Here is a 24178-nt window from a genome sequence, read left to right on the forward strand (position 1 = left end):
CACTGCAAACTGAGAGTGCATCTCCACTTGTGTTAGGTCCCAAGTCATACCCAGTAGAGCAGCAGAACACCGACATACTGAATCATGCTGTACAGAGCCATGTACTTAAACATGCAAAATGAGGTGACTAGAGCCGCACGTCCTTCCCTGGGTAAGGAAAAGAAATGAGGTCAGTTATTCTGTGTTGTTCAGCTGAGCGCAGGAGAAAAAAAAATCAGAAGTCTGATTATACCATATCATTCTTTTTGTTTTTGTATGCTGTATGGCAGGGGTCACATTTCATTCTTTTTCCATGTGAGTATCCTGTTATTGCAGCACCATTTGTTGAATTTTTGTTTGTTTTGTTTTGCCTGTTTGTTTTGTTTTGGGGAAGTGCGTGAGCTGGGAATCAAACTCAAGTCTCCCGCATGGCAGGTGAAAATTCTATCACTGAACTGCCCTTGCACTCCCTTGATTATACGATTTTTGTCTGACAGACTGGACAGCCTTGAAGCTATGGGAGCTGGCTGTCAGTATGCTAAATGACTCTATTTTCAGGAAGGACCAATTCCAGGCTGAGGTTCGCAGGCATTGCTCTGGCTGTGGAGCCCAGATTTAGTTACTCTGGTTCTTTCTGTGGACATGACTGCAACTCCTGAACTCAGCGTCAGGGACCTGGGACCTAGTTCCTGGTCTCATACCAATTCACTAGCATGATTTGGAAGATCATTTCCTCTCTCTCAGTCACAGTTTCTTCATCTGTGATCGAGGATGTAAATAAGGTGGTTTAGGAGCTATTTTCCTGCAGGTGCTTCAGGATTTTGGCACACATTGGATTCAAGTTTCATTTTGATATTCCCAACTATAGAAGACTGAATCCTGTCCCCCACAAAAGGCGTGTTCAGGTCCCAACCCTGGTCCCAGGGGTGTGAACCCATTTGTAAATAGGACCTCCGATGATGTTATTAGTGAAGGTGTGCCCAACCAAAGAATGAGAATAAGCCTTAATCCAATATGGCTGAAGTCTTTGTATGCAGAAGCCACAGGGAACAGCCAGAAGCTAGAAGTCAGGAGAACCGGGAAGAGAGAGGAATAGACATGGCCACGTGCATTGCCATGTGACAGAAAAGCCAAGGAACCCCAAAGATTGTCAGGCAGCCAGAAGATACTAACATGAGTAGGAAGCAAGGCTTCTAGCCTCTGAAACCAGGAGCCAATAAGTTCCTGTTGTTCAGCCAATCCATTGTATGGTATTGGCTTTAGCAGCTGGGAAACCAAAACACCCACTATTTCTTAAAACTGCTGAAAACAATATGCACCTTCAGATGGGTTACATATCAAATATAAGTAGATCAGAGACTACGACCATATTAATTTGTGTTGTTGACTGACTGAATAAACAGGATATATTTAAACCATTGAATTGATTACTTGTGCAATGTCACTATTGTCTATTTCATTTTGGAAGAAATAGGTTTTATTTTTATTTGTGATCATAATGATTTCCTGGGATGCCAAAGCCTGATCCCCAAGCCAGGCTTTTTTCCATATCAGGGCTTTCCCGCCAGCATTCACTGTGCCTAGATGGTTAGTTCCTCCTCATTCTTCACTCCCTTAAAGAAACTTTCTACACCAAGCCATTCAAAGCAGCCAATTCCACCTCCCCAGCCATCTTACTACCTTACACATTATCCTTTTTATTTCCTTGATGGTACCTACCAAATTCCAAGTATTGTCTTTATTATCTATTTACTTTTTTATTGCTGGACTTCTTTCACCTAAAGAATGCTTTGTGAGATCAATGGTCTTTTATTTTACTTGCTTCTTGGTCCCCAGTCCCCCCAATATTGGCTGGCACTAAGTATTGCTCAATAAATATTTGCTAACAAATAATAATAAATAGGATCAATAGAAAACCTGGGGAGGAGTTAGCCAAATCACTATTTTAATATGGTGGAAAGAGTATGAGATTTACAGGTAAAATATACTTAAGCAAAATGAGTTCAAATTCAGATCTTCAACTCTACATGTCTGTATAATCTTTAATACATCATATACATTCTCTAAGCCTCAGTTTATGGTTTGTGAAAGAAATAATCATTTCTACATCTCCAGGTTGTTTTGAAGTATAAGATAATAAGCATTAAAGTACTTTATAAATTGTAAACATATTCTAGTTATTATAATAATCAAGTCTGACACAGCACCAACCATCTCTATTATGCAAATAAAATGCAGCAGAAGTAAATGTTCTGGGGGGGATACTTAAAGCAGCAAAATAAATTTTAGAGGAAGCAACAAAGATGAATATTTTAAAAACTAGTGATGGGAAGGGTACTGTAAAGAAACATGAAAATATATAATGGAAGGAAGGCAAGTGGGGAAGAGAAGGCTTCTGTCAACCTCCCAGTATAAAGCATCTAAGGAAAAAGAGTGAATAAATAAATAACAATAAGCGGAATGATTGACAAGGCAGTACAAGTTCCAGATCCTTCTAAAAATTACCTAATCAATGACTTTTATTGGGAATGTCACTGCTCTCCTAGTTTTATTTTTTTAACTTATAGTAAGTCCATTTGGGAGTAGGAATGTTTGAATCACCCTCTCAGCCCTGAGACACAATCAAAGTTTCCCTGGTCATTCCCAGGCTGTGTGATTTGGCCCCTAAAAGTCTGGAGAAATTTTTTTTTAAATGGTGGGGGAGATGCCTACTTACTTGATAAGGTGAGGTACACACTCAATGTTTGGAGTTTGGGAGGTGAAAGGCGAAGCCACAGATGCCTCCTGCTCTGACAAAGAGATGCCGACATGGGCCATTTTCAAAGCCTGAAAGCAAACCATCAGCTTACTGCTCATGTAAAATGACACACAACCCTAGTGAGGCCACATAGTAAAATCCCAGCTAAGCACCATGCTTGGTGGCCTCAGGGCCCAAGAGCCAGCCAGGAGGTGACCAGCCTTTGCTCAGCCTGCTACAAGAGGAAGAGAAGGCGGTGGGATGTGTAGCCAAAGAAGTAGAAACTCTGGAACCAAAATCTGGCGCATTAAATCTCAGTGGATCTCTGAGTCATTCTGTGGGTTTGGTCAAATCCCTCCCAACTCCATCGGCATAAGTTTCTCCTTTAAGAAAAATGGAGATGGCATATATTCCATGAGATACTCTCTTTAAAGGGCTCCTGGCAAGTGTAATTGACAGAGATTTTGGTCCCACAAGCTGGCTGCTACTTACCCCACAGTCATTCGCCCCATCACCGCACATACCTACAAAGTAACTGAAAGAGAACCATGTCAATTGCTGTGGAGAGCAAGGCCATTCTACCAGCTAATTTATCTCATTAAAAAGACAAAGTGAACTTCACTATTTAGGAGCTAAACTTATTATTCATTTTGGGGGCGTTTCCCTAACAGTCTGGTGGGACTACAAGTAAAGTGTGACTTGACAGATCATACAATGGGTTAAGAATCCAGCACACCCCTTCTGACTCCTGAACTTCACTGTTTAGGGAGCAGCTTTCTCAGCTGTAAAACCGGAATGTTCGCATTTACTTAGCGAAACACCAGGGATGGGATTTCAAACCAGAAGGTCTGCATCTTTGACCTGGTGACTTTACGATTTTTTGACTATCATATTTCTTTCCTACAAAGTGTTATGAATATTAAATGGCAGGTTCTATGGGAAGGTGCCTTGTAAATTCTGAAATGATAAACAAGTATTAGTGGTTACTGCTATTAATGCTAAGAGGAAAGGATGCTGCTGTGTCAGCAGTTACTTAATACAAAATGCAGTGCCAGAAATGAAAGAAAATATATCCATGCTTCAGGATGGTTTTCTGAAGCAGTGAATATTGCTCTCTTTCACAATCTCTCTGGCAAAGATTATGGATGGTGTGCTTTTGAAACTAGGAGCACTCTGACAGCATTTACAGAATTTGCTGCACTTTTGGTGCCTACCACTTTAATCTCTAAGTTTCCAACCATGTTGAGAAGACAGGACTTTTTAAACCAAGAAGCTTGTCTAATGCGTAGGAAGATGGAGGCGAGGGTGCATGGATGTGGTCCCAGGAGAAAAGTAAAGAAAGATCCTGGTACTCTGGAGTGTTCCATTGACAAGAAACAAAGGGCCCAAATAATAGGTATTTTATTTGGACTGCCCATTCTATCTAGGAATAGAGATCCTTCATGTTAAAAGAGTACTTTTCTAATTTAGGGTGGATAAGATGTTTTGGCATAGGAATGTTGGAATGTTTTCCAACAGGATTTTATGAATCTCTTGTCCTACAGATCTTCCTATGTCATAACTGTGATGATATCAGCTTATAAAAATCAAGTCTAAATTCTCATTGTGTTTCCTGGATCTGAATGTAAATTAACTTTCCAGGTGTATTTCTCCCTATATCCTTTTATGCCCCTTTTGTTCTAGCCCAGTGGTTGTCAATGCTAGATGCACAATTGACTTACCTGAGGAGCTTTGAAAATGCAATATTGGCCAGAGCCGCTATGAAACATAGACTCAGAATCGCTGAAGGGTGAGGTTCTGTTATTGATAAGTTTTAAAAGCTTCTTAGGTGATTCTCATATGTAGCCAAGGTGACAGCCACTTCCCTAGTCAAACCTCCCTATACCGCTCCCCTGACTGCTATGCCTTCACACAGTTCACACCACCTGAATTGGTAGATAACCTACTCCAGTTTCTGAAATTCTTCCACCAGACTGGATTTTTGCCCAGGTGACATTCTTGCAAAGATGGTCCCATTGATCAGTATCTGTAAAGAACCCCAAAAGGAAAGTCTTTTATCATATCAGCTGATCATGAACGAAATAAACGTTAACACTCAAAACACTGACGTGGTAATATTTACGAGTACATGAATAAGAATAAAGTTTGTTTCCAAGGAGCCCTGTTTGGGGTCTTAAAATGGACACTGAGACTTTATTCATCAGATATCTGACCATTGGAGACCACAAATCAATAAAAATGATTATTTTTAAAAATGTTTGCTAAAAATGGTGACCTACAGGAACTTAGCTCATTACCGTGGTGCATATGTTCCTGAAGAATTCTGGGTTTAGTAGAATCTTAACTAGTAGAGTATGAGAACTTGCAAAATAAGAGGTCAGGAGCACAAGAAAAAAAGGAGGCAACTGCTTCCTAGAAATAGAGGTAGCGGAAAAACAGTCTAATGGTGAAATAATGACTATTTGTGGTCATTCTCAAACATACCACTGGGACTTGACCAACTGTGAAATTCAACTGATATCCCAAACATAATTGTGGCCATGAAACATGGATCATTTGAGGTTATAAACACCTGTACTAGCTCCTTCAACTTAGAACCTAAATTTTTCTGTTTTAAATCTGTGTATTCCCTGCTCTTCCTGGAAGTAGATGCAGCTAAGGGCCCCCTCAATCTCAAAATCTTTAATATTTTTTTTCTTAAACAATATCTAAGATGATGAGCTATCAAATACAAAGGATTTCTCTTTCAGTTACTTTGAATATAATTTTTCTCTAGTTTGTTCATGTTTTCAATATACATACATATATATACACACACAGAGACACACATACAAGTTATCTGCCCCCACTATGGCCTTGTTCTTCATCAGAAAATTTTGTTTGACCTTCTTCAGTTTTAATATAGAGGTCTTCTCTCAAAAATCTACTAGAGTAAATCTATTTTTGGCATGCCTTCCGGTATAACAGCAGGCTTTTCATTATCCTGTGAGACTGCTAACCAAAGCAATATGGTGATAGCTACCCAAAGTCACTGACATCTCAGTTCTGTAGATGATGGAAAAGTGGCTAATCAAATCTACTTATTTCAAATCTAGTAGGAAATGAGACAATAGTAACCTCTGCAAAAATTTATCTTCCTCCCTTATGATGTATAGAACTCACCATTCATCTCTAAATCTTACCTATTTAGAGGTTTAGAATCACAGAGTCCCATGCTCTGAAATGAAATTTTCAGCATCTTTATGCGAGATTGAAATGCCCTTAGAATTTACCTTTGGCAGTAGGCTGCTGAAATGTTGACTTATAACCTGAAAGGATTTTCCACTTAGGGCAAAATGGTAACTTCCTTCTCTGTCATTATTAGGTACTTCTTTCTTGATGTTAATGTAATTGTCCTGCAAAGGAAGAGAGGGTTCTTTTGGACTAACCCATTTGCTAGAGGTAAGACCACAGGTATATCTGAGGAAAGGCAATGAAGACAGACTAGAGTCTCTCTTTAACAGCCACACTCTAGCCCTGATTCCTCAGAGAAGCACTTTCTCTTTGCTGGATCAGTCTTTGCACATCTCAGCCACAAGTGATAGGAGAATAACACTTACTCATATCCTGTTCTCATTCTGATTTGATCTCCTCAGTGAGTCCCAGAGAAGAGCACATTTCACATATTTCAAGTGTAAAACACAAAAGCACTGCAGCTTAACAAATAACTCCCTCAAGTGAAAATTTACTATTTTTTTTCCTACAGAATTAATAGTTTTCCAAAAGGACACAATAGAGATAGAATACAGATAAGACTGGAGATTAAACAAGTAAAACTGCTCCCCACCCTGACCCGGAAGACATAGTCAGAGTTTCTGAGGCACACTGCAGTGTATCTCCCAGAGACTGAACCCCTTTTGAATCCAATGGAATGGATGACAAGCAAAAGAAAAATGGGAAATTAGATTCACAGCCCTGCTTAGTATATTCTTTCTTCTACAAAGCCAGGAGTTTGTTTCAAGTTTAAAAGAACGATTATATGTAGTGCTCCCCAGGAAAGCACTACACTTAGAGCTTGGTAGAAATAGTATAGGAAACTGATATAATTGAGTTAAGCTGCATATGTGTCACATTTGGAGAAGTATATTAACTCTAGGTCACCCATATACTTTTACTGGTCAAAGCTGCTCAGTCACCACCACAGTGAGACAAGTTAGTTAACATAGTAGAAGGTCCCTTTTAAGGTATACCTGATTCCCACAGCCAAGATGTTTCTTCTCTTCTACTAATTTCCAAGATATTGATGCTGATGAGGACCCAGTCATTTCATTTGCTTCAATGAGGATGATTTTCTGACTTTCAGAAACCATGCCAGACTTTCTGGCCACTGTTATTGCAGTCTGAAGATTGTCACCTAGGAGAAAGCAAGAATATCTCTAAGGAAGCAGAGTCAACTCATATAGAGTCTAGCAGATCATGGTGAGGAATTTAGACCTTCTTTTAGAAGTAAAGAGAAATAATCTTCTAAAGTCTCTTACAGTTCTGATCATCCATGGTTCCATAATTCCTTTTTTTGGTTCCTATACCCTTTCATTTGTTTAATCCTAACTTACCTAATTTACCAGGATATTTTTGCCAAAGAGTAGAAAAGGCAAATAAAAAGATGAAATTTAAATCTATTATTGTCATTTAATGGTAACTTTGCAAATGTTTAGTTTAGCAAAATCCTTCTGGCGCATGGTAATTTTACTTCCAGCCAATATATAATAAACTCACTAAATAATCTGTCTTTCAAGAGATTGAAATACAGACAAAATACAAAGAGTAACTACCTAAGGAGTCTAAAAAGTAAGCAAAAGAAGGAAGAATGTGAAAGGTAGTTAAAACTCTCAGCAACAACCTATAAGGTGGTGAATTTCTCTTTTTTTCTCCCTCTCACATGGTTATTAGTCACATGTTTGACTCTAGGGAGGGCTCCAGTCTCATAATGCAGGCAGCTGAAAAATTCAATAGACGACTGGTGTTTCTGGCCAGAGGAATCAGAAAAAGGGGCTCCTGCAGGATGGAAATTATGGGAGATATTAGCGAAGGGAAAGCTGGACAAGGGAACAAATTCAGTATATGAATCTATATGAATCCTAGCTCAAACAAGAGCTGTGTATAAGCAGAACAGACCCAAAGGAGCACAATAAAAAGCTCAGGAACAGAACTGTGGTATAATCAGCTCCAAAATCCCAAATAACCCCTGAGTGGGACACATCCAAACACCTTAGCAGCTTTGAAATCCAAGCGGACATTAGAACCACTACAACAGGCAAGTAGAACATGCGGTTGGCTGGTTGCTAAAAAACAAAATAAAATAAAACAAAACAAAGAAACAAACAAAAAACAATAATCTCTGGAGGATGTTAAGAGGATCCAAAGTCTTTCAATATTCAAAATTTTTGAGTACTGAACATACAAATAAAATATGGAAAATCTGGCCAGTCAATGTTCAAAAAAATAAAAGATGATCCACAAGTATCAATGCCATGATGCCCCAGATGTCTGTATTTTCAGAAGTTTTAAAGCAGTTATTATAAGCCTCTCCTATATAGTAAAGATTAATTCTCTTGAAATAAATGAAAAGATAGAAATTCTCAATAGAGAAATATAAACTATAGAAAAGACCAAAAAGTATATTGTTAAATTGAAAATGATAACAATTGAAAGAAAAAAAATTACTGGACTCAAAAGCAAAATGTATTGGAAAGGAAAGTCAATGAACTTTAAGACAAATTAATAGAAAGTATACAATCTGAAGAAGAAAGAGAATTTTTTAAATGAACAGAATTTTAGAGATATTAAGCGACCTTACATTTCTGTTATTAGAGTCCAAGAGGAAGATTGGATCAAAAAGAAATAATTGAAGAAATAACTGCAGAAAACTCCCCAAATTTGGGAAGTTTTAAGTTTTCAGACTTAATTTAGATTCAAGACGCTTATTCAAAATAACAAACTCAGTGAAAACCAAACCCAGAAAACATCACAATCAAACTGTTATAAACCCAAGATAAATAAGATATCTTAAAAGCAACTAGAGAAAAACAACTCATCACATATAAGGTAAAAAAATGATGCAAATGATAGCAAATTTCTCATCCAAAACCATGAGGCAAGATGATGGGAAACAACAGCTTTAAAGGGCTGAAAGAATAGAACTGTCAACTCAGACTCCTATAGCTAGTGAAACTTCAGGAATGAGGAGAAATAAAGACATTCTCAGGTGAAGGAAAATGAAGATAATTTGTTGCCAAAAAGAAATGCTACAGGAATTTCTACAAGCTGGAAGGAAATGATATCAGACGGGAGCCTGCAATGTTAGGAATAAAAGACGAGCAATAGAAATGTAAGTATCTGGCTAAATATAAAGGACTATTTTACTCCACTTATATTCTTTAACTCTTGACTGTTGAAAATAAAAACTATAACTCTGTCTGGTGGGGTTTTCTGTATACATCATATATGTATCAACTGTAACATAAAGGGTAAAGGACGTTTATGCTTGAGGGTTCACTATATGAAATACACATATAGTGATTTCGAGAGCAATCACTAAAATACAAATAACATCCAGGTAGATGCCCCTACCTTAGCTTCTCCTACAGTTTTCACAGGTTGGAAGGGTATGGAGAGCCTTGAGAACTAAATCATTTTCTTTGTCTGGCAATCTATTTTTTCTCTTGCAAATAGGGACTAATGGATCTCCAAAGTCTCTACTAACTCTAACATTACATGATGCTTCCTTTCATGGGTTTTCAACCTGAGCCAAGAAATAAAGGGGAGAAGTAGCCCCTTGAGAGGTCTCAATCCCCACAACTTTTTATAGCATGCTGTCTTTTACTGCTTCCTCTGTAAACATTAGACTTCCTCCTGAAGCTTCTAAATATAATCATGATGGGTATTATACAAAGGGAACATTATCATCCCTGTGATTGCACATCACATTGTTTAAATGCATGTGACTTTTAAAGGATGAAATATGTATGAAGTGGGCCAATAACCCCCAAAGAGAAATATGGTATCAGCACTGGAAGCACCCTGAGAAACCACAAAGAAAAAAAAAAAAAACACAAAGAATGTTCTGCTGTAATTGGGGGTTAGCAAAGGATAGGTAAATTAACTTACCTGTGAGTCTGTACATGGTGATTGCAGTAAGTTGAATTATGTACCCCAATAAAAGACATCTTAATCCACATTCCTGTGGGTGTGAAGGATGTAAACTTACGTGCAAATAGGATCTTTTGAAGACGTTATTTTTAGTTAAGGTGTGGCCCAACTCAGTCAGTACAGACCTTCATATGTGTTACTGGAGGCCTTAGAAAGGACAGTGAGTCAGAAAAGGCCACACAGCAAGAAGCCAGGAGTCGGTGGAAAGCAGCAGAGCAAACACAAGGAGAGAAGAGAGTGCCATGTGACAGGAGGCAGGGATGCCAGCCAAGGAACTCCAAGGATTACAACAAGCCAGCCCCAGAGAGCTACTGACTCTGGGGAGAAGGTCTTGTTGAGGCCTTGAGGTGGAAGCCTGTGGCCTCTGAAACCATGAGACAATAATTGTTACACCAATCAGTGTGTGGTATTTGTCACAGCAGCCTTGCACGCTAAAACACTGATGACAAGGCTTTAAGATCGGAGAAAACTGATGGATAAGATAAACTGCCACCTTCTCAGAGAGGTCTCCCCTAATTACTACATCTGAAGTAACCTATTTTCTGTGCATCCTAAAACTTACTACTAGCTGTTTGTTTGGTTGTTGAGTGAGTGAGTGAGTGAGTGAGTGAACAATTTGTTTTCCATCTCATCCCACTGGGATGTAAACTCAGTGAAAGCCGTGATTTTGCCTTTTTGTCACCCATCTCTAACACCGTGAATGGCACATAATCAACAGTATTTATTAAATAAGTGAATTCTTCTCTATTCCATATCAAATTCTTCCTGTTTTCTCGGTACACATTGTTCTATACCTGTGATCATTACAGTCCTTATCCGGGCAGAGATGAGCTCTTCCAAGACAGGTTTTGTCTCTTCTTTCAATCGATTCTCCAAGATCAGCAACCCCAGAAATATCAGGTCGGACTCTACCTTGTCCCTTGAAATACATACATGATTGAACAGAAAAAGCACATTATAGTCTTTCTTACAGGAAATAAAATCTACCTGTCAAAGTGGTCCCACTAACTCCTTCAACCAGCGTTCCTTAGGCACCAAAGATGTGCCAGAAACTATTGGAAAAGAAATAGGACATGGTACACAAGCTATTGAGACATATACCTTGACTGATTTAAGAGAAAGACAGGGCCTGGTAAGCAAAAGACTGGCTTTCACCTTCCTAGACAAGGAACTAAATTACTGCAAAGTTCTCTTCCATCTGCTGTGGCTAGCCGGATTTTATTACGTCACCTGTTAGCAACTGCCAGAGAAGACTCCTAGTTCTGGTACAAAACTTGGTGGCAAATAAGTGAGGCTCAAGAAAAGTAGAAGAAAATGCCAATTCCTCTAGAAGCCAGGGCTATAATCCAAACCATTTTAGCTCTAGGAAGTATGAGGCCATACTCTTAACAAATGGTCCCTCTATTAAGGCCACACTCCCCACCATCTCTCCCCCTCTGTTGGTAGCGTTGCTCTTCTGCATAAAGTATAAACATTTCTGCAACTAAAGGAGGCTTCCGAGGCTCACACCTAGATATTCCACAGGCACAAGTGCAGGTGAGTACATTTGAGGGGGTAGTTCAAAAATTCTTTCATGATTTCATGCATCTGGGACCAGAGAGCTCTAGCAGACACAAAAGCAAGACAACACTGCTACCTTATTCTTTTTGAAATACAGATGTAAGCAACACCCAGAACCACCCCTGCCACCTTGCTTGACATGTACATCCCAAAGCTGAGCCTCTCACCTGCCAGAGGCATGGACTAGGTTACTTGATGCTCCCAGGAAACTGACAATTCCTTCACCACAGATGCACAAAGTAGACACAGTTTGAACCAGTCACCTCAGAGCAGGCTGAGAAGGAGGATGGCATGTCTTTTTCTTCTGAACCAGGCATTTAAGGTGCACAAGGATGAAGTTCCAAACTACCTTTCCAGCTTCAATGATCACTAATGTCTTCACCCACTCTGACTTTCAGGTAAGTTGAACCACTCAACATTTCTGGATATGCTTTGTGCTTATCTATTTTCAGACATTTGCTCTACAATGCTAGAAGACATTGTTCCTTATTTGTGTCATAGAAAAGGTAACACAATCCCTAAGATCTTCCATTGAAATGTTTCCTATGTTTTGAGGCCCAATTTGCATGCCACCTCCCACATAAAGGCTTCTCTAGATAGAAACAATTGCTTTCTTAATATTACTTGTACCTCAGTTTAGCTCATATATTATATATCCATATATAATGATTATTTGCTTTCTGATCTTTCTGTCTCAACTCCTTGAGGATAAGGCCTGCTAATTCAACTCTGTGTTCAATGACACCCACATGGTACCTGACACATGGGGAGTGCTTGGCAAATGTTTGCCTAATTAAAATACTCTGATTCCTGTTGTGACAATTATTTTCCAGGCAACCTAGGGAAATTAATTTTCTCTTTCAGAAATTCTACTGCCAATGCATTATCACTGAACCCAAAGTCAATCAGACTGTCAAAACAATAACCATTTACTAGTGTCTAATAAGTGCAAGGAAAAGGACTAAGGAAAAAGGGGGAGAGGAGATGCAGAGAATATATAGTCCCTGAGATTTCACACTTAGCTGTGAATAAAAGATTTGGCATGAGCACCACAGTTATATGGAAGGCTGATATATATACCATGACAGATGTACAAACTAGAGTCCCATGCAGTAAGGTACAATCAATTCTGATGGAGTGATGGAGAAACTTCCCTGGAGGAGGTGATGCTTAAACTGGTCTTTGAAGGATACCTAATTAACGCCTTATTGAGGTCCTCTAATCCATCTAGTGGATCTCATAGCCAGGCTTCAGGCTTTAGATATTTTCAGAGACAATATGGCATGAGCCAAGCAAAGGTACCAGATGGGGCCAAGAAAATGGCCTCAAATGTCTGACATGCTCTGCCGCCTAACTCAGCACTCATATATATGGTTTCTCTGGTTCACAGACCTTGTAGAGTTCAATGCAAAATAATCAGGAGACAAGTGTTCTAATTCCAACTCTGCCCTCAAGTTACTGTATGAGCATGGGTAAATCACTTTCTTTATCTGTAGTGTATTTCTGCTTTTGTAAAAGCAGAGGATAGAACTAAAGGATCTCCAAAGTCTCTTTTAATTCAAATATTATATGATGCTTCCTTTCATAGATTTTCAATGTGAGCAAAGAAATAAAGGAAAGAAGTAGCCCCTCGAGAGGCCTCAATCCCTACAACTTTCTATAGCTTGCTATCTTTTATTGCTTCCTACACAGACATTAAACCAGCTCCCGAAGCTTCCAAAGATAATAAAGAATGAGTGTAATACAATGGGAGAATTATCCCTTTGATTACACATCATGTTCTTTAAATCCATGTGACTTCTAAAGGATGAAATATGTATTAGGTGGGCCAGTAACCCCGAAAGAGATTATGATAGCCATGCTGGAAGCACCCTAAGTAAGCACAAAATAGGAAGAATGTTCTGTCCTAACTGGGGATTAGAAAAGGATATGTAAATTAACCTAGCTGTGAGTCTAAACATGGTGATTGGACGAAATTGAATTATGTACCCCAACAAAAGACATCTTAATCTTAATACACATTCCTGTGAGCATGAACTTGTGTAAATAGGATCTTTTGAAGATGATATTTTTAGTTTAAGGTGTGACCCAACTGATTCAGGGTGGGCCTTAATCTATTTTACTGGAGGCCTTAGAAAGAGGAAATTTGGACAAATTAGGAAGCAGCCAGAAGTCAGTGGAAACTGGATGGCCAAGCAGAAACAAGGTTAGATAGAGTACCACATGACAGGAGGCAGAGATGACAGCCAAGGATCCCCAAGGACTCCAACAAGCCAGCACCAGAATGCTACCAAATTTGAAGAGAAAGCATGGCCTTGCTGAGACCTTGATTTGGGCTTCTAGCCTCTGAAACCATGAGACAATAAATTTCTGTTATCAAGCCCATCAGTGTGTAGTATTTGTCATAACAGCATGGCAAACTGAGACATTGTTGATAACAGGTTTGAAGACAGGAGAGGCAAATTGATGACCTAAGATTAGATCCTATTAGTGACTTATGCTTAGACCTCACCAGATTTTGATAAGTTGGAATTTCAACATCTTTAACCAGAGCATATGCTCTCCAGCCTGCCCAAGTCCTTACCTCTCCCTACTAGGTCATATCCAACAGGAATGCAGCAGGCTCTAGGGAAGTTATGTTCTGTTCCCAAATCTGCCACATCCCCCACTGAACCCAAGTTTCCTTTTCTCTAAAATGACAAAGGAAAACTCAGAGTACACTTTAAGCTCTCTGACTCCAATGACTTTGACCTGAGTTGATCTGCCACAAATAACCAAAGTTGTAACAGCCAAAGGTTCAGGAGTCAAATTAAGCTGGCACCAGGGAGAGTGGCTCAATAAGTCTTGAAATCCAACACTCAATGACTCTAGATGAGCTACTTCCCCACTGGGCCTCAGTTTGCCCATTCACAGACTGATAGTGCTGGGTCCTCTACAGCCTCTAGAAGATGTTTTGGCAATTAGTGGGGGCATCTATTCAAGATTTACTGCAATATTCAATGCACAATGAATGATTATCCTGCATCTCACACCCCTTTTGTATACTTCAATACACATTGATGAACATTAAAAAATTGTTCATGATTTTGTGAGTCTAGACTTTGAATCCCTTTTACATATAAACACAAAGTATTAAAACACAGTTTTAATATTCTGTTGAGATTTCTAGAAATATAAACTACCATGTAAATTGAGAGGAAACTATACTCTTTTGTTCAGAATTTTACTAGGAGTTGTTGACCATTTCACAGAATTATGTCACTGACACCCCAACTGGTTTGAGACCCAATATATAACATACCTATGTCAGTCTGCATTTGTAGCTGTTGTACCTCCAATGATTCTACAAATAGGTGCAAGCAACTTATTATTTCATTTTGTTTTAGTGGATTCAACTGAGAATTTATTGAACTATATTTTTTTTGTAGTACATTTTAGATTTGCTTTTATTTTTACCATATAGGTAAGTAATTATACTTGTTTTTTGCAAAGAATATATGCTGGCAATGTTATATATTAATTTTATTTAGACTATTAAGGGAATTATTACAAAATATAGTTGCAACAACAGACTATTGAGTATGTTGGAGTTGCAAATAAATGTTAGACAACCCAGATTTAAACTCTTGAATTTTTGTCTAAATAACAAAATGAGCCTTGATTATCTCCATAGGACTGTAACTAGTAGCAGCTCACAAAAAATACTGGGCATGGCAATAAAGGTGAAATAAATGTCACAGGCTAAAAATGGAAAAGAGAATAGCAACAAAAAATAAATTTGAACTAAAAAATACTCTACTCCATTTTGTCTTTTGAACATCCCTATTTTAATCTATTCATATCAAAATTTTCTCTAGAATTACCCCTCAAAAGATTTTCTTGGTTTTCTGCAGGCATTTTCTAGATTACATCTTGTGTCTAAGCTATATTAATTTGTTTCAATAAACTATGTCTTTGTTATGAAAAATTTTTACAGGCAAAATACTATGTTTCATAACGTTCAACCAGTCTACCAAATGTAATAAAAAAAATTTAGCTACTTGTATTTGGTTCAAAATGGGCACATGACCACAATTTCAAACTCTCTGAAACACTGGTTATTTCATACAGTCTGTTTTCATAAAGCCATATGTTCACACCGCATTTTACAACTTACACAACTATTTCTCTTACATTCTCCAAGTCATTGCTCACATCAGCTTTGCAATTTTAGGCTGGGCAGAGAGGACCATGTCACTGTTTACAGATGTTCAGAGACATTTCATGCACATAAAGCCAGCAAGCTATGGCCCTCTATGGTGCTGGCTCCAGTAGCCCAACCTCTTGACTCCCATCCCAGCCTGAGTATCTTTTTAACAAACAATTTTGCTTTATAAAATGCCCCCTCCCCATTTACCTCATCAAGGCCATGATGTGGTGGTCAAGTTCCAGTTTCTTGTAGGCCAGTGCTATGACCCGGAAGCCCTGTGTCGTGTAAATCTGAAGTTCACTAACAAAACTAGTTGGTACTGTTCAGAAAATGTCACAGGATTAGTATGCAATATTTATTCAGCTGATACTGATGAGCAACTCTGTACAGACTCATCTCTTGCCCAAGCAAACACACCTCAAAAAAAGTACACAGCAAGTAGGTGAAAGTCCTAAACATACATTGGCAGGGCTGATTTCTTTGGATCTGGTGAAACTGAAAGGAAGAGGAAGCATTTAAAAAAAAAAAAAGCTGACATTATCTGCAAAGAGTAGTATTCTTTTTTCTCCAGCTTAACCAACAAATATTTGTTGAGTGTCTCCCATATAAAAGGTATTAGCTATACAGAGATCAAATGTAGGTCCTGCTTGGAGAACCTCTGTCTTAGGGGGTGACAGCAAGCAGACCAAAAATTACAATCATATGAGATCATTGCTCTGATCCAGGCAATTGTAGGCTGCTAAAGAAGCACTTGGTGGTGATTTCACCAGACTGGGAGGGAGTAGTTAGGCAAAGGAGGAAACTAGTACTTTGGCTGAGGTAGCATCATGTGTTAAGGCAAGGAGGCATGAGACAGCAGGCCTTGAGTAGTCAGTTCAGTTTAGGGTAATTCCACACAGGATGTGAGGAGAGGAGTAGTGAGGCACATCTGCAGAGCAATAAGAGGGTCAGCTCATGAAGACTATCCTAAAGGAGGTTGAGATCATCCTAGAACCTATGGGAAGCAACCAAAGAGTGAAAGTAGGAAAATAACAATATAGGGTGTGAAAGACAGATCAGTCTGGTCAATGTTTGGAGAATGAATCAGAGGAGGAGGGGGGAAGGGCTGTAGGCAGGGTGTTCATTTGCCAACTACTGAAGTAATCCAATGGAGAGATGATGAGAACCTGAGCAGATGAAGCAACAGCTTCATGGATTACGGATTAGCAACTGACTAGATAGAGGCAGTGATGGGGAAGGAGGAGTCAGGGCCAACTCCCCTTGAGGGAGATGGTGGTATCATTCTCCAATATGGAGAGAGAAAAGATAAGCATGATTTTGGTATTGAATTGGGATGACATTAAGTCACCCAATTGGCGATGACCAGTAGGCAATCTGAGTATTAATGGGACAGATTTGGGCTGGAAATACAGATTTTTCTAGTGGCAAACTGAGACTTCTCAGTTACCTGTTTCAGGTTGGCAAAAGCTGGCCACCCTCTCTGGTGCACCTTTCATGAATGCCAGCCGGTCACCACCCATCTCTTGGACAATGACTGTCATCCTCTGCAATGTTGATGAGAATGGGAACTGATGCAGGATTGCAATTCCTTCCACTGGGACCTGGTTGGGGGATGGGGAACAGAGCAGGACTTACGGTCATAGTATCTAGCTGTTGGGAATTGACTACTGCTTCCTCAATCCTTTTTAGCAAATAAAAGAAACGCGGTCTCACCAATTTTCCCAAGTGAAATTCAAAGATTTTGACCCTACGACCCTTCAAAAATATGGGCCTGCAAAGAATTTTCCTTCAAATTTGGGCATCAAGGAAATGATGGCAAGCAAGACTTACCTGGCTGGCTGTTTTGCAGGGCTTAACTACCACGGCATGTGCTGGCACTCCCTTGAGGTGGAAATCGGCCCCAGAAATATCCATTTCCTATTTCACAAATGGGATATTTCATTGCACAGATTTATTTTTTGTCCAACTACTGATACTATGGTCAAACCCTTTCCTTGAGAGAATCCTCAGATCATCTCAGTGTATTCCTGATGTCTCCTCCCTCAGCTTGATGAAGCTGAATCAAACTCATCCCTCAATGGAAAAAAAGAATGCATTCGACATGCTGTGGAACATGAAGGGCAGACATTTCTGAATTATTCATGAAATTTATTGTGTTTCTCTATTGGAACGTGTTGTGTAAAGGCTCATTCTCTCTTTCTGAAGAGCTTTATTTAAAAATAGTGAGCATGAATAGCCAGACTTACTTTGTTTGAAGCAAGCACCTTACTATTTTCTTTTCCTGGAGGTCACTGCTGTTCCTGCTCTCCTCTGTCGAATACGACTTGGTCGCCCTCAGGGCAGAGCAGGGTCTGTGACATACTTGGTTAATGTTCAAGAAACCCTCAGTAATTGCTATAACAATGACCCCAAATCATAGTCAAAGAAATCTGTTACCCAAAGATGTCAAAGTGCTTTATAAACATCTCATTAAGTGGCTGACAAAAATCTCAAAAAGGAAATTGTAATCACTACTTAAAGATATGGGAACGGAAACCCAAAAAGGACAGAGTCTTGACAAAGTCACATCAGATTGCCGCAGCATAGTGTACTATTAGGGTTGGGAAGAAACCTTAAGATTGTTTCCTCCAGCGGTGCTCACCCATGGGTCAAGAGGCCTAGCTGGCATGGGGAGGGGGGGCTGCAGCTGAGTCGGTGGGGATGAATTTACCTCAAGACCTACTGAGGTGGTCTGAGGATTCTCTCAATAGTGAGGTGCTCAAGATAAACCCCACCTTTCCCCTTCCATTTCAACCAGAACAACTCCAATTATATGTTTCATATACTGTGCTTCTGAACATGGTTTCCTTCCAAGAAAATATTCCAGTTTGTGTTGTTTGGGGTTTTATGTACAAATTGATGGTCTATTTACATCCTTTCACATTATACGTACACAAGTCAAGGCCCCAACCAGAAGGGTATCTTTATAGGGTCACAGCTTGTTAGAGCAGGGCTGAGACTAGAACTCAGAGAGCCAGATTCTATGTCCAGAATTCAGCATTTGCCTTTAACCCTGGTTCAAAACTTCAACAAATTTCTTTCACAGTCTTCTTTTTATTGTTTCCAGTCTTAGAAATAAACATCAGTACTAAACTTATAGGAATGAACTTGGTAACAATGAGTCTATGAATTATTCTAAACACCGGGGACAGGGGTGTTTCATAATCCTCATATTCTGGAAAGCTTTGAAACAGTACATTGCTCATAATATACTCTGAAGAGTTGAGAAATAATTACATAATAATTATAATAATACTTTGAATCAGTCATATGAGCCTGGCATAGTACCAATCATCTTTCATACCTTATCTCATTTAACCTTCACAATAACCCTATGATGTAGATATTATTAAGAGCACTGTACAAATGAGGAAACCAGGCTTAGATTAATTTGCCCCTGACTGCGTATGGACTCTCTGTTGGAGACTCCCATTTCATCTGCACTAAATGACCGTAATAAATCTTTCTTGATCTAGCATTGAAGAAGCTTTTTAGATTCCCGGCAGAGCAGTGGCTTACCCAAGCGGTAGCTTCAAACATTTTGATGTCCAGAGGGTCTCCTTGGATGGTCCCATCGATAAGGATCAGAGAGTGGCAGCTGGCCATGGCCGCGCACAGGGGGCCCCACGGCAAAGCCCTGCCCGAGGCAAAGCTGTGGACTTCCTGGAAACTAAAGGAGAACAGAGAAGTGGCTTCCTTCTTACCCGCCTTGCTGAAATAGAGCTTTGTGGAGGTGAATATCTTTTTTAAAAAAGTAATTTTAACAAGTTTTCTTGTATTTTGTACCAGGTTTCCAATCGCCCTAAATTAACAGTGTTTCATCCAATCATTGTCTTGAGGTAAATTCAATGAGTATGACAAAGAGCTGTGGGGTTCTTTCAAGCTCTTTCTTCCCTCTTTTCCTCAACCCTTCTCTTTTACACTAATTTAATTCCAGTGGTCTAGAGAGAACTAGAATGATCCGTTTTAGTTCCCACCCACACCCACACCTATTAGACCACTTCATTTTGAACCTTGTGAGACTGAATGGACTAGTTTATACTACAGTTATATGTGCCCCTCTCTCAACCAATCCTTCAAGGTGAGGGCTGGGTCTTTTATATCTCTGTCTCCATCATATTTGAGTGCACAGCCAATAAAGGTATGAGTGAAGGGATGAGTTGGTTATGGAAATCTGTAAGACCTTAATGCTAATGAAATGAACATACACACAAAAAACAGTGTTTGAAATGGGCATGGGGTCTTCCTTCTTCCACCCTGGCATTAGTGTCCATATTTCAGGAATTATTTCAGTACTTCCTGTGAAAAGTGGCTTCATCTAAAACCTACTGAGAGACAACTCAAATGTCATATGCAGGGTCCTTTCACTGATTCCAAGTTGAGTTCAGCCTTAGTCCCATCAGAAGATGAGCCTCTACAACCTTGCTGGCCAGCCCTGTTTACATGTGTAACACAGTAACTGGTTCCCAGAGCACCCCATTCTATCTGAGGACCTCCAAATGGCAGAAGAGCCACATCAACTGGAAGAACTCTTCACTGATGCAAAATCTATTCCTGGAGCCTGTAAGAATCAACTCACTTTCTTTCCTTCACATGCCAACTTCTTTCAGATTTGTGGAACATCTCTTCTGTATCTCTCTTTATCCTTTCTCTGGGGTTACATAGGAACTTCCAGATGTTCCTTCAATACACGGTTTCCAGAACTCTCACCTTCCTAGATACTTTTTCTTAGAGAATAAAAATTATTTGTCATAGTTTGTCTTCAAATGTGATCTCCAGACTCAGCCTTTTGTATCTCATGAAATGGACACTGTACTTTTTTTTTAATACAGGGTTAGCTTATTGTTTTTGAAAGCATCCATATCATAGTATTTACTCATAATTCAGCCATATTTCTTTGCGGGGGTCATCATTCAAACTACCCTTTGTCACATTGACAATTCAAAAATCTCTTGGCTTATTACCAAGCCTTTCGGTCATATCCATTATTAGGTGTCAAAAGATCTAGTTGTTTTACTGGTCTATAATATGTCCCACAATATTTTGGTGAACATCTAAAAGAGATATTGCCAGCAGTGTGGTTACCACAGAAACATAAGCTCATACGAGAAAGCAAAACCCAGATCAGGAAAAATTAATCTTATTTTTTAAGAAGACACACACATTGTCATCAGTATGTGTAACTCTGAGAATGGATTCTGAGTTCCAGACTCTGGTTAGCACAGCTAATAAATAAATCCCTGTCTTTGTCTTCTTATTTGAATATTTATGATTTATCAAGTCCAGGGAGTTTTTGACTATTCTTCAATTATCAGATACTTTGGGCAGGTTCTTTCTGGAAAAGATCAGAATTGTTAGAGATGAATTCACCTTCAACAAGAAGAAATTTAATGTCCTGTAAATCAAGCACACTCTGCTTACCTAGAATTGAATCTGTCTTCTCTCACTTATTAAACTTGAAAAAAAAAGGTTTTCCTTTTTATTTTAAATTGCTGTATTAATCATTTGAAGCCAATTTTGGCCTTTACTTAGAGAAGAAGGAAGGAAGGAAGGAAGGGAAGGAAGGAGGGAGGGAGGGAGGGAGGGAGGAAGGGAAGGAGGGAAGTCTTCATAATCAATCAGTAATTAAACATTTTATCAATTATTTTTGTTCAAATTTGACAAGTCACTTCTAGAAATAGAAAGTTTCAAGGGTTTTGTGAATATCTGGTACATAGTCAATAAATAGAAGAGCATTCCAAGGCCAATGGACATCAGGGTGATGTGACAGTGGCTCAGCGGCAGAATTCTCACCTGCCATGCCAGGTTCCTGCCCAAGCAAAAAAAAAAAAAAAAAAAAAGTAGAAAAACCAAAGAACATTCAATTCATTTTAGTTTAACAAACATTGACTACAAACCTACCATATGTGCCTGGCAGGGTACTATGGCATTTAGGGCACAAATATAAGTAAGAAAGAGATTTTTTAAAAGATATTCACAAATTTGAATAAATTCACATATTTTCATTAGAAGTTGAAACAGAAAAACACTAATATATGAGGAGAGCTGGTATAGGTCCAAATCCATCCTCTGGGGAACATGTAAAGAAGGTTAGAAAATTTAACACTTGTAAGAGGTTTCTTCTGTAAACTAAAATATTAAGAGCCATCAGGATTATTTTTATCCCAGGAAATAAACTTGTTTACAAACAAGACTTTAATATAAAAATGTATTAAACTCTAGTAATTTAAATATTTTATAGATAAATGGTATACTGCCTGCATAATGCAGAAAAACCACAATGAACCTTTGGAGTATGAAACACTTTATGTTTAGGTTGCAAATGTTAGACAGAAATATTTTCATTAAAAACAAAGCATAGAAGACAAATGCATCATGGTTTTTTTTGTTCTGATCACACTGGAGACAGTAGTGGGGAGAAAAAGTCGTCACAGAAGCAAACTCAGTCTTGGCCACAAGAGGGCTATGGGAGGAAGTTATGACAACTGTACTACACACCAAGCTGGAAAGTACCAAAACTGACTTTACTAGCTAGAAAAAGAAGAGCTTCTGGCAACCAGAAGGTGGAGTTTCCAGAATTAGAATACTAAGGAAGATGAATACACCAGCTACAGTTCCACAGATGTTCCTCTTTCTGAAACTCAATGTGCACGAGTCATTGAAATGTTCTTCCTCCTAGCACAAGAGGCTTCAGTTTGTACAAGGAATGCTACCTCCTTGAAGGAGAGCATCTGGTTTTGTGCAAATTATTTATCCTGGGTCAACTTCAAGTCCCACACTGATATGCTGGAAGCAAATTACCTTTTAGTAATGATCTGAATGCAGTGTTAAAACCTTCCCTTCATCACTTAGGTTTGTGAGTGGCAGGGGGATGGGGATGGGATGGGGGAAAATATTTATGAACTTGGTGAGACTTTGAAATATTCAAGAGGAGAAATTAAACAAAGATACTCTAGTGATCACTGGTCACCAAAGTCAAAACCCAAATGTCTCCATAAGTAGTTTTCAAGAGAAAATGTGGAGTTCTAGAAAAAGATAGACTACAATACATTTAATTCAAGGTACTCACCCATTCTTACTACAGGGCAAAACTCCCCAGAGATCCAAACCATCCCTTGTTAAGGTGCCTGTCTAAACAGAAACAAACAATTGGTTTACTCTGAGTATCAGCAGCCTTATTGTGAAGCCAATAAAAAAAGGGGGGAAGGTACATTGGAACAGGAAAATGTATGGCACAAATATGTTATCAAGATCAGTGTGTCATCATTTACAATATGACAGCATGATTGTGAAAACCTTGTGTCTAATGCTCCCTTTATGCAGGATATAGACAGATGAGTAAAATATATATATATATATATATATATATATATATATATATGGATAAAAATAAATAAATTATAGGGGGATTAGGGGTATAAAAATGGGCAGATTGCAATACTAGTGGTCAATGAGAGGGAGGGGTAAGGGGTATGGGATGCATGTTTTTTTCTCTTTTTTTTCATTTCTTTTTCTGGAGTGATGCAAGTATTCTAAAAATGATCATGATGAATATACAAATCAAATCTAAAAAAAGCAAATCATTGACTTTAAAAACTTTCATCATTTTCATTGGAGAAATCATTTAAAAATTTCCCACTGGCAAGAAAATGTCCCCGTTTAATCTTCATATTCAACATTCATCATAGAGATGAGTAAATTCAGGCTGCAAAAGATAAAATAAAATGCAGTCTACTCCTGGGGTTATTCTACATAGATCATTTGGGCATATTTCCTCCTTGTCTTAATCTCTCATTGGATTCCCTTGGGTTCATATAGCCAGTTCACAGGGCTTTTTCTTATGTGATTATTAAAATCCTATTTTATTGTCAAAAAAAAAAAAAAGATCAGCATTTCAAGGAGAAACGCAAATACGTGAATAACTGAGGTCCTGGGCTGAAGTTCTGTTAAGCTCATACCAGTTGTATGGCAAGCTGGCACTTAATCTCTTTGAAGTTTAGTTGTCCTCTGTAGTAAAATAAGAAAATAGTATTTGCCTTGCACACTTGGTGGAGTTGTTTTGAGGATCTAGAGGTAGAGGGAATGCATGGGAAAGTCTTTGGTAAACCTCCAAGAGCTTTAAAATGGATAAGTCCTCATTTTCAAAACAGAAGTTAAAAGCACATCATTGAAAATAAGTAATAGAAGTAGACTCTTGGAAAAAGTCTAAAAAATGGTTTGTCCGTTGGCATCTATTTCGTAAAAACATGTTTAATGGCATTTATTTCCATATACTATAGTGGTTAAGAGCTCAGGTCTAGAGACTTGACCAGTTTCAAATACCAGGAGTATCACCTAGGCAAATTACTTAATCTCTCTAAACATCAGTATATAACATGGTCATGATTGTCTAGGGTTAGTGTGAAGAGTAAATGTGATAATACAAAAAAAGGTGCTCAATTTAATTTAATGATAATACTCATATTACCTCTTATTTATTAACTTTT

General features: G+C 38.7%; 1 protein-coding gene across 5 annotated transcripts in view; it reads right to left on the reverse strand.

Annotated features, from left to right (window-relative positions):
- The window catches only part of ATP13A4 (ATPase 13A4), a 143699-nt gene that overhangs the window by 22820 nt on the left and 96701 nt on the right, over positions 1–24178 (reverse strand). For all 5 annotated transcript variants that reach the window (XM_077117894.1, XM_077117896.1, XM_077117897.1 and 2 more), the window contains 12 exons: positions 22762–22823; positions 19212–19362; positions 17484–17570; positions 17101–17254; positions 15861–15972; positions 10699–10823; positions 6946–7109; positions 5989–6111; positions 4663–4742; positions 3209–3251; positions 2696–2805; positions 51–147 (listed from right to left, as the gene is read on the reverse strand). In XM_077117894.1, coding sequence (XP_076974009.1) covers positions 51–147; positions 2696–2805; positions 3209–3251; positions 4663–4742; positions 5989–6111; positions 6946–7109; positions 10699–10823; positions 15861–15972; positions 17101–17254; positions 17484–17570; positions 19212–19362; positions 22762–22823 — 1308 coding nt within the window. The remainder of the gene's footprint in view (positions 1–50; positions 148–2695; positions 2806–3208; positions 3252–4662; positions 4743–5988; positions 6112–6945; positions 7110–10698; positions 10824–15860; positions 15973–17100; positions 17255–17483; positions 17571–19211; positions 19363–22761; positions 22824–24178) is intronic.

This window comes from Tamandua tetradactyla, chromosome 10 (assembly GCF_023851605.1).
Source record: "Tamandua tetradactyla isolate mTamTet1 chromosome 10, mTamTet1.pri, whole genome shotgun sequence".
NCBI lineage: Eukaryota > Metazoa > Chordata > Mammalia > Pilosa > Myrmecophagidae > Tamandua > Tamandua tetradactyla.